General features: G+C 34.8%; 1 protein-coding gene across 2 annotated transcripts in view; it reads right to left on the reverse strand.

Annotated features, from left to right (window-relative positions):
* Window positions 1-1,459: 1,459 nt before the first annotated feature.
* ARL6IP6 (ADP ribosylation factor like GTPase 6 interacting protein 6) overlaps window positions 1,460-12,022 on the reverse strand; it is a 41,227-nt gene continuing 30,664 nt past the window's right edge. Inside the window, exons 4-5 of one of the 2 annotated variants that reach the window (XM_049615641.1) lie at window positions 4,728-4,803; window positions 1,460-2,970 (exon numbers count right to left, since the gene is read on the reverse strand). In XM_049615641.1, the coding sequence (XP_049471598.1) occupies window positions 2,935-2,970; window positions 4,728-4,803 (112 nt within the window). In that variant the 3' untranslated portion in view covers window positions 1,460-2,934. The remainder of the gene's footprint in view (window positions 2,971-4,727; window positions 4,804-12,022) is intronic. The other variant, XM_049615642.1, reaches the window with a different exon arrangement.

Below are 12,022 nucleotides of genomic sequence, written 5' to 3' on the forward strand. Positions count from 1 at the left end.
TTGGGTAGGAGTATTTTTGGAAATTTAAATATAAAAGGAATGGAATGTGTGTGGAAACTGAATAGCCAAGAGTGAACTGTAGTGAACATTTGTCTTTTTTGATGATTACACATTCACCCATCCCAGAAGAGTTCCGGTTGTTACCTTCAACTACAGAAACCAAAAGAATAGGCACATGACCCAATCTTGGCCAACTAGGCACTCTCTCCAAGGACTCTGAACCCTGAGCTAATCTTGCAAGGAACAAGAAAAAATGACAGGAAGGATTCATTATATCATCCTGACCAGGCTGCTCCCACTATCAAGCAGACTCTTTGCTTCCTCTTCCTGTACTTTCCACCACTAGTATGTCCTGGTTCCTGCCCACCAGTTCTGAGAGCCACTGGATATCCTTCCAATAAACTCCCTTTTTCTCAAGGTATTCAGATGGTTTCTGCTGTTGGCAATATAAGGTCCTGATACAATCAGGAACATGAAGAGAAATGGGAAAATGAACAAATACAGAAAACCTCTTAAAATGTTTTTACTAGAAACCTATCTTTCAAAGAACCTACGTTTGATACTGGATATTTTTATGGGCTGCAGGTTTGTCCCCTCCCTAAATTCATTTGTTGAAACTCTAATCCCCAAAAAAAACAGCATTTCTAAATTACCTGCCTATGGGAGGTAATTAGGTCATTAGGGTGGAGGCCCCATGATGAAATTAGTGTAAGAGGAAGACAGCTAGCCCTCTCTCTACCATGTGAGGATACAATGAGAAGACATTCTCTATAAACCAGGAAGAGGGTTTTTCATTGAAATCCAACCTTGCTGGCACGCTTGTTGTGATCACAGAGGCTAAGAGAGATGAAAAACTAGGACTGTCCCAGCTTTGGTTATGTACCTATCCTTAGCCAATCACTCTGCTATGGAAGAAGGATGATTTATATTTGGACCTTATGATGGACTGGAGACAGGAACTTCCCAAGAAAAAGAAGTGTTAGGCCAGCAGAAATAGCTCTCCAAAAGAAATATCTTATAGATATATATCTATATGTATTTATATTATATATAAATGTAGTATCTTAAAGATACCTACATATAGAAGATGTACTGTAATATTTTTCCTAGTCATATGACACAAAGATCTGGAAGGACTATCCAAATTTGAGGGAGAGGGCTTTGAAGGGTGGAGAAAAGAAAAACTAATTTTGTTACAACTTAGGAAGAACTGGGAGGGTATGAGGAGGAAGGCAGGGAGTGAAAAAAAAATTCATTTCAACAACCACTTTAGAAGGAATACTTTAAGCCATGGGATTTGTATATGTATGTAAGTGTGTACACACACACACACACACACACACACACACACACACACACACACATCTCCGCCCATATTAATGTAAACACTTCAGATAAATTGAAGCACAATTTGTTATTTCCAATGAAACGTTTTTGAGTAGTAAAAAAGTGTTAAGACTTTTAGAAATATCAAATCATTTACTCAGTAACAACACTTAGCAGATAACAGGAACATACTGCACATATTCATTTCCCATTTAGCCTGAATAAAGTAGTTTTGCTACACAATGCTTTCCTAAGATAAGTTGTTCCATGGCCAGAGAAAATAGCATTTTAAATGGTCTATCTTTCTAAAAATTGAAGTGACTTTCTAAACAGGTATTTAGAAAGGAAGTGGGAACAATTAAGCTTAATTGCTATGAAAACAAAAACTAACACCACAATTATAGAACATTTAAATAGGAAAATTATGAAACTATATATAAAAAACTTACACATATATACATTGTATCAAAATACCTTCTTTCTATTTTGGTAACTAGAATTTTGAGATTAAAAACAAAGTAGTTCAAGCATTTCTAAATATAAAAATTTCAGATTTATATTTATTAAAAACAAAATAATATCAGTTCTGTTGGAGTAACCATATATACACCAAGACAAATATTGCAACTAGAAACAGAAATAGTGAACAATTCAAATTTCTTAATATTTTAATGGCTTAAGTAACTTACTTTTTTTTCAGTCCTTTTTTGCTAAAATAGGTTTATTTAATTTTAAACTCAGATCAGTGCAGTTTGTCTTTTTTGGTGGGTTTTTTTTTGTTTGTTTGCTTTTGTTTTGCTTTTTTTAAAAGACAAAATACTCATTTAAAATTGTAGGTATTAGGTTTGCACCAACTAAAAAATAACATTTACATTTGTCTAATGTAACAATTTTAAAAACATACAAATTCAGTATGCAGTAGAAAATATGTAAAAAAAAAAAACAAAACCAAAAACCGCATAAGGAACTATACTCCATTAAAAAATATAAATGCACCCTTCTACTGATTATATGACTACTGAAAACTAAATATTCTGATTTAAAAGTAGCTTCTATAAAATGTCAAAGTAGTAGGCATTGTTTGCTTTCCTCATTTAATGAATAAATAAGAAGTATTTCCATTTCAGTTAAACAGTACTACTAGTACTTCTTAGCAAAAATGTAGTATTATAGATAGCAAGGTAAGCATTGCCCTGTATTCAAGTTTTTATGTTTGATCTCCATTAAAATGTTTTCTATAATTTATAAGGACAACACATACAAAAGTAAAAAGATGAGGTAAACATCTTACACTTTTAAGAAATTACTTGAAACTTAATACTCAGATATTCTCAATGCCTAAGCTCTAGAATGATGGTTATGAAGGTCCTCCTTTAAAAAACAACAACAACAAAAGATGGTCCTCCATAATGTCGATGATATGATACATATCTGAACCACATAACGAACAGCAGGTTTCTTGGTCTTCTGAGTAGGCAAATGATGTTCTTCCCTGTGATTACAAAGCAATCATGACTAGGTTTTGCCAAAAATATTGCTTCGGTGTAGGTTTACATGAGGCACCATGCTACAGTAAAAGCAGCTACAATGCCATTCAAAATTGCCATGCTATAGCCCATGTGGAAAGAGTGTCCAGTCAGTTTCCTAGGGGGAAAAAAAAACGAAAAAAGGAAAATGTAATTTGGAATAACAGAAACACCATCAATTTTCACTGAAAATGCTTACAACGTAAAAATGTTTCCCTAATATTTTACACATTAATACACGTTAAAAAATAATATTAGACATTTGTAGGATTAATAAATAGAGTGACCTTAAGTTCTCTGCCAAAACTGTCCTATTTATCAAATACAGTTTTTCAGTGTCATTACTTAGAGCAAAATGTTTTTAATCCCTTATACTTCTTTACTGTGCCTCATAGTCACTGAGTGTATCATAACCTAATTCTAGGTTTAAATCTTGTTACATTACAAACATGCTCTTTCATTAATTAGCACTGTTTCCCTGTTCTCTTGTTTAGAACTAAAAATACATATTATTTCAGGTATCTGTCCTGTTTGTTCCATCTTTGGATTACGTGAAGAAACTCTACTCTTTATAAGCACTAAAAACAGCACTTTCCATATGTGAGTCATAAATCAGATTATGTCTTTTATAGACATTTCAGTTCTCAATAGGTTACTTAATTGAAGTGGCCTTCAATGAGTTCCTAAGTATCAGGAAAGGCACGTCTCATGTTTTACGACTACTCAGTGCCAGCTTGCTTATGTGCACAGATTTCCCCTGACATTTGATTCCTCTATTTTACAGTAATTTTACATTTTCTTTAAGATTTCTTCCATTAACTATTGCAATAATACTCTTTGCTTATCCTCATAAAGATGAGACATGATAAAAAGAATAGAAGCTAATGTCCAATTAGTGTCAGAGGCAGAAGATCTTTTCCTCAGTGGAGCAATCCAAATCGAGGACATATAGGGAGGTGCACTAGCAGGAATAAGAGCCCAAAATCATTAGTAGTAGGAGCTCTGGACTGAGGGTCACCATGTCTATTTCCTCACCTCCTTTCCTAAGAACAGGTCAAAGACAGAGAGGTACTTGGATCTGAAGTAACATTTGAAGGATTCTAGTCTTACAAGATCTGTTGTAGGGAGCAAAGAAGATACGCTCTTCAAAGAACATCACCTTTGCATTCATCTAAGACTACTGAAGGCCCTGATACTTCCTGATAGCTGTTGTTATTATCATTACACTTTCCACTCAACTTACTCACCTTGGAACTAGTTTAAGATACTTCTCATGGACATTAAGGGTTAATCTACTTAGCTGCACTAACCTACTACATGGTAAAATCAAATAGGTATTCTAGATGCTTTACTTCTTAAAAATATTCCTTCAAATACATACTGATTAGTGAACAGAAAGCTAATCATAAATTAAACTATCAGCATTGTCATTCATTATTTAAAGAATATTAATGACCCATGAACATTTAAATTCATACTAACAAAATGAAGTTAATCATGGAACAGAATTTCAGGAGTTAATTGTTCTCTTTCACTAGTTTTTGACCCTGCACTCCCATAAAAATAGGAAAACCTCTGAAGTAGTTTACTAAACTTTAGGAAATTATAAAAACTTACAATGTTGGTATAACTGAATTTTACTGAGCTATACATGCTCGAATGTTCAGTGACCCTTACAGAACAGGCAAAGCAAGGAATTTTAATGGCAATGAAGAAATGCTCCAGAGCAGATTCTCAGTCTTTCTACCATCTCAAATGCACCATATCCCTCCCCACTAGAAACATAGTAGCAATTGTCACGCATGTACTGCTAGGCAATAGACTTAAAATCTTTGAGTAATCACTTGCTTTAAAACTCCTTTTCAAAATACTCACCATGATTTTCTTCTCTCCGGAAAGAAAGACAACCCCTGCCCGCAGGTTTCCTCTCCTATGACTTACTTGTGAAGTCCTGTAAAAAACTGACGGTATCTTGGTTGCCCTTTGTCAACATCCTTCATCTCTTGTAAAGGGCAAGTTTTGAATTGAAAAATTGGGTCTAAGTATGGTGCCTATTTTATTCAATCTCTCTCTATATATGCATGTTACTTTTAAAATTAAAGTATACACACACACAGTGAAGTGCAAATGCCTGACATGCATACAGATCAATGAATCTTTATCATGTTACACCTTCATGTACCAACCACCCAGATCAAATACAAAACATTTCCAGTACCACAGAAAGCTTCTTTGTTCCTCTTCCTTCCCCCAAATCCTGAGATAACCGCTATAACCATTTGTTACCACGATGCCTGGTTTCACCTGTTCATTTTACATGCCCTCATATAGTATGTCTTCTTCTGTGTCTGGATTCTTTCCCTCAATATTGTGTCTGTGAGATTCATCCATGTTGTTGTATGTAGCATTAGCATGTGTTCTTTTGTACTGCAGTTTAGTACCCCGCTGTATAAAAATAACAAAATGTATCCGTTCTACTACAGAGCATTTGGATTGTTTCCAATATGAGGCTTCTATACTTAGGGATACTATGAACATGATGCTACACATCTCTGGTGGGTGTGAAACATCTGCACTCATTTCTCATGGGTATATATCCTAGGAATGGAATTGCTAGGTTATAAGGGAGATGTAAATTTGGCTTTAGTAAAAACATCAAACATTTTCTCAAAGTAGATGACTACTGTACACTTCTACCAGCAATATCTGAGAGTTTCAGTAGCTCCACACTGCCACCAACATTTAGCATCAGCAGTGTTTCACACTTTAGTGGGTCTACAGATTATGTTGTTGAGGTTTGAATATTTATTTTTCTGATGACAAACATACTTACTGCTCATTCAAATATCCTCTTTTTTGAAGTTCCTATTTATCTTTTTGCTCATTTTTCTATTGGTTTATAGAGTCCTTTGTCAATAATATGTCATAAATATCTTCTCCTGTTTATGGCTTGTCCTTTCACTCTTTAATAAGATCCACTGATGAACAAGTTCTTAATTTAAATACAGTCCTTTTTTTTTTTTTTTAAATGACTAGTATTTTTTGTGGCCTTTTCGATAAATCTTTGACTACGGTTATGAAAATAATCCATTTTTAGGGAAGTTGTATTGTTCTTCCTTTGACATTTTGGTCTGTAATTCAACTCAAATTAATTTTTTATGTGGTATAAGGTAGTGGTGAATGTTCATGTTATACCTTATGGAAGTCCAATTGTTTCAGCACAATTTATTGAAAAGACCATCTTTTCCCCCCTCATTAAATTCCCATGGTACCTTTGTCTTAAGTCACATAAGCATCTATGTGTGGGTGTTTTTAAGCTTTCTATTCTATTCTTTGGGTCTGTTTGTTTATCCCTGATAAAATCAACAACTTTCCTATATAGCAGGATTAGTGAATTAAAAAAAAAATATGCTATACACCTAAAACTAATATAACACTGTATGTTAAACTAACTGGAATTAAAATAAAAACTTACAAAGCTAAAAAAATATTTAATGCTAAAATATCCTTATATTGAAGACTACAAAAACTCAGAAGCACAACTAACAATAATGTGCAAGACTCATATGAAGATAAAAATAAAACTTTACTGAAGAAGATCTAAATAAATAAAAGACATCCCGTGTTCATGGAATTGAAAACAACATTTTGAAAATGGCAATACTCCCTAAATTGATCTATAAGGTCAATGCAATTCCTCAATTTTCCTTTCCAACTGCCTTTTTCTGCAGATACGGAACAAGTTGATCCCAAAATTTGTATGGCAATAAGACACCCCAAATTGTCAAAACAATACTGAAAAAGAACAATGCTGGAGAACTCACACTTCCCAATTTCAAAACTTGTTACAGTAATCAAATGGCATGATACTGGCATAAAGATAAACATATAGACAAATGGAATAGAATTAACAGTCCAGAAATAAACCATAGATCTATATAGACAGTTAAATTTCAACAAGGGTATCAAGATCACTTAAGAGGGAAAGAATAGTCTGTTCAACAAATGGTGCTGGGACAAATGGATGCAAAAGAATGAATTTGATCCTTTAACTCATACACTATACAAAAATTACCTCAAAATGGACCAGATCTACATGAAATAATTAAAACTCTTAAGAGGAAGGAAAGGTATAAATTTTTTCAACCTTGAATTATGCAATGGTTTCTTAGATAAGAAACTCAAGAAAAAATAAACTGAACTTCATCATATTAAAACCTTCTCTGCTTCAAAGGACACTATCAAGAAAGTGAAAAGACAATCCAAGGAAAAGAAGAAAATATCTGCAAATCATGTTTTGTTTTTTGAGAGAAAGAGAGCAAGCAAGCAGGGGAGGGGCCGAAGGGAGGAAGAGGGAGAGGGAGAGGGAGAGGGAGAGGGAATCTCAGGCAGGTTCCATGCCCAGCGTGGAGCCCAATGTGGGGCTCAATCTCATGACCATAAGATCGTGACCTGAGCCAAAATCAAGAGTCGGATGCTTAACCAACTAATCCACCCAGGTGCCCCTTGCAAATCATATACCTACTAAGGATCTACTATCTAAGATATAAATAAATTCTTAGGACTCAAAAAAAAAAAGGGCAAATACTCCAATTTTAAAAAGGGCAAAGCATTTGAATAGACAGTTCTGCAAAGAAGATATACATTGGCCAACAAGCACATGAAAGGATGCTAGACATCATTACTCACTATAGAAATGCAAATCAAAACCACAATGAGTGAATACTTCATACCCACAAAGATGGTTATAACACAAAAAAAGAAAAGAAAGAAAACAACAAGTATTGGTGAGGATGGAGAAGTCAGAAATCTGACTCATTGCTGGTACAAACATAAAATGATACAGCTACTATACAAGAGTTTGATAGTTCTTCAAAGAGTTGAGTGACTATATGATCCAGCAATTCCATTCCAGGTGTATACTCAAGAGCTGAAAACATGTTTTTACACAAAAACTTGCACCTGAAGGTTCACAGAAGCATTATTCATAAGAGCTAAAAAGTAGAAGCTAAGCAAATGTCCATCAACTGATAAACAAAATGTGGCGTATTCATACAATGGAATATAATACAGCCATAAAAAGGAAAGTACTGATACATGCTATAGCATGGATGGACTTTAAAACCAGTATGCTAAGTAAAAGAAGTCAGACATTAAAGACCACATTCTAGGACTTGTATGATTCTATTCACATGAAATGCCCAGATAGACAAATCTACAAACAAAAACTAGCCTAGGAGTTTCCAGGGTCTGGAGGAGGGGATAATAGAAGAGTAACTGATCATAAGTATGGGGTTTTCATTTTGGAGTGACGGAAATATTCTGGAATTGGAGAGTGATAATGATTGTATAAGATAGAGAATATACTAAACATCACTGAGTTATACACTTTAAAATGGTGAGTTTTATGTTACATGAATCACACTGCAATTAAAAATAAAACTTTATGGGGCGCTTGGGTGGCTCAGTTGGGTAAGCATCCGACTTCTGCTCAGGTCATGATCTCACAGTTCGTGAGTTCAAGACCCATGTCAGTCTCTGTGCTGACAGCTCAGAGCCTGGAGCATGCTTTGGATTCTGTGTCTCCCTCTCTTTCTCTACCCGCCCCCCCCACCCCCCCGCTCATGCTCTGTCTCTGTCTTTCAAAAATCAATAAACATTAAAAAAATTAAAAAAAAAATAAAACTTTATTCAAAGACATTAAAAGAGTATCTGAGTGAAGAGAAATATCTACCATAATCTAGGAATACTCAACACTGTAAAGATATCAATTACTTTGAAAAGAAACCATGAATTCAATGCAATCTCAGTAGTAGCTCAAAGAAATTACTTTGGTGGGAAACTGACACTTTGATACTAAGCTCACCTGACACAGTAAAGGTGCAAAAGGAGCAAAGAAAAATTCTAAGAAATCAGAAAAGTTGTAACATAAAAACAAAGTAGTTTAAAAAAAGAAGGAAACAGAATCAGAAATAAAAAGACACTGGAAAAGACTTCAGCATCCCAAACCAGATCTGTTTGTAAGAGTAAGTATACGGGGGCTGGGGGAAGAGGTGACTAAATATATGCACGGAGATTTTACATTTTACCAATAGGCATTTTTAAGAACTTAGATGGAACAAAACTGACAATTATTTCAAGTTTCTTCTTGCTTATTCCTAATCATGGATTTTCATTTACCAGTGTAGAGAAATCAAGACTCAGTTTATTATCACTTTAAAAGAGCTGTCATTATATTTACATTTACATGGAATAAAAAGAATTGGTGATTTTAGGCAGTTTCCTTTCAGTTCTTTGGTTTTATTGTGTAATTCCCACAAGTTTTCTGAATATTAAGAAAAAAAATAATAAGACTAATGTCATGTTTTTAGATTAAAAGGGGGAAATGCCTGCAATTCCAGTGTTTGTAGGTTCTCGATAGGCTCACTCTCAGTGTGAGGCTCAAGCAGTACTTGAAGTCTATGACAAATTCTTAATTTTAATTTGCCTGGATATGTAAGACAAGGCACTTACTGGTCTTGAGCAGAATAAAAATAAAAACCCTACTGGTCCAAAGCATCTATTATGTGCTGTTTCATTCAGTTTTATCATGAAGTCTACCAAGGATCCCAAAATGTTTTTTACTGTTCTAAGTCATTCATGACCTTTTATTTTCATAATCTGAAGCAATCACACACTGGTAGGCAAATAGTAATAAAACATAGGGGTGGGGGCGGGGGCCTTGAGAAGGTTGGGTAGAGTATATACAATTTTTGCTCATTAGTTCTTCTATGATTTCATGAAGAGAAAGGTAAGGAAAAGAAAAAGATCACATTTCAGAAGAATGATAAGCCTGATGAAGGGTAGCACTTTCCGGGGGCACCCAGCTGACCCAGTAGCTGGAATAGGTGACTCTTGATCTCAGGGATGTGAGTTCGAGCCCCACAATGGGTGTAGAGATTACTTAAAAATTAAAAACAATTTTGGGGCGCCTGGGTGGCGCAGTCGGTTAAGCGTCCGACTTCAGCCAGGTCACGATCTCGCGGTCCGTGAGTTTGAGCCCCGCGTCAGGCTCTGGGCTGATGGCTCGGAGCCTGGAGCCTGTTTCCGATTCTGTGTCTCCCTCTCTCTCTGCCCCTCCCCCGTTCATGCTCTCTCTCTCTCTGTCCCAAAAATAAATTAAAAACGTTGAAAAAAAAAATTAAAAAAAAAAAATAAAAAAAAAAAATTAAAAACAATTTTTAGGAAGGCGTAGCCCTTTCCTCTATTGTGTATTTTAGAACAATAAGGCATAATAACTATGGTTTTAAAATCCTATATAATAAAGTATATTATGGGAAACTTGATCAGATATAAAATAAAAGTTTCTATCCAGAATAAGTAAAACGTCAGCATTAGTTAATATTAATACTGTCAAACCCATAAAAGTGGGTGTCAAGCAGATTTGATTTTGTCATGCCATATGGATTTCTAATTTGGACGATACTACTGAATAGGTGGAAAACACACATACACCCACACTACACACACAGAAAACAAATCCTATCGTCTCACAGTACGATATAATGGAAATGTCTAACTCTGAAAACCTTCCATTTTATTTCAGTATTCACAAGATCTCTGTAATAGGCTTAAAGAACTTTTGAAAACGACAGGACTGCTTTTTAGAGATCTGCTACAATTATTATTTTAATTATGAATGTGAAAATGAATTCAAGGTGAAATTCCTTCCAAGCTACTCATATTCTCTCCATATACCTATAACATACTATACCAGATTAATTTTCCTAAAATACCCTCTTGTTCAAAATGCTTTTGTGTCAACTGTATATAAAATATTTGAGTAGAGCAAACAATACAGTTAACAAGGTCAAGTTTTCTTAACAATGTAAATTTTGACCCAAGCTTTTAGTGTGGCAATGGACCAACAGACAAAAGAGGTACCACTGTAAAGGACAAAGGACAGAACCAGGAGAAGTGAACTCACACTTAAGATTTCCTATTTATCAGGTGAAGGGCTGGACCAGATTAACTTAAGGTCCCTTCCAGTTCTAAATTTCTATAACTATTAAAAGTAGCAGGGACAAGGTAAAAATACTTGAAAGAGATTACATAGGTTTTTTTTCTACCTATTAAAATAGGTTAGTGATCAACATTACCTGTACTTCAACTAAAACAATGATGTAGGGAGTAGAACTACATAAATATTTTAATTCCAAAGAGTCAATCAAGGAGACCCAAAATATAATGAAAATTAACAGATGACATCTCTAACATAAGAATTCAAAATAATTTTAAAATTTAAAAATAAGTAGAAAATAGAACTTATTGACAAAACCAGAATGTTTCTTAAAGGAAATGTTAGAATTACTACATGTGCTAAAAGGCAACCAACAGAATGAGAGAAGATATTTGCAAACAACATATCCGTAAAGGGTTAGCATCCAAAATCTATAAAGAACTTATCAAACTCAATATCCCAAAAACAAATAATCCAGTGAAGAAATGGGAAAAACATATGAATAGACATTTCTCCAAAGAAGACATCCAGATGGCCAACTGACACATGAAAAAATACCCAACCTCACTCATCGTCAGAGAAATACAAATCATAACCACAATGAAATACCACCTCACACCTGTGAGAATGACTAATATTAACAACTCAGGCAACAACAGATGTTGGCGAGAATGCGGAGAAAGAGGATCTCTTTTGCATTCTTGGTGGGAATGCAAGCTGGTGCAGCCACTCTGGAAAACAGTATGGAGGTTCCTCAAAAAACTAAAAGTAGAACTACCCTACGACCCAGCAATTGCACTACTAGGTATTTATCCAAGGGATTCAGGTGTGCTGTTTCGAAGGGGCACATGCACCCCAATGTTTATAGCAGCACTATCAACAATAGCCAAAGCATGGAAAAAGCCCAAATGTCTATCAACAGATGAATGGATAAAGATGTGGTGTGTATATATATATATATATATATATATATATATATACATACAGACAGACAAACACACACACACACACACACACACACACACACACACACAATGGACTATTACTCGACAACCAAAAAAGAATGAAATCTTCCATTTGCAACTACGTGGATGGAACTAGAGGGTATTATGCTAAGTGAAATTAGTCAGAGAAAGACCAAAATCATATGAGTGAAGTCATATGATTTTGG

The sequence above is a fragment of the Panthera uncia genome, assembly GCF_023721935.1.
Source record: "Panthera uncia isolate 11264 chromosome C1 unlocalized genomic scaffold, Puncia_PCG_1.0 HiC_scaffold_3, whole genome shotgun sequence".
Lineage (NCBI taxonomy): Eukaryota > Metazoa > Chordata > Mammalia > Carnivora > Felidae > Panthera > Panthera uncia.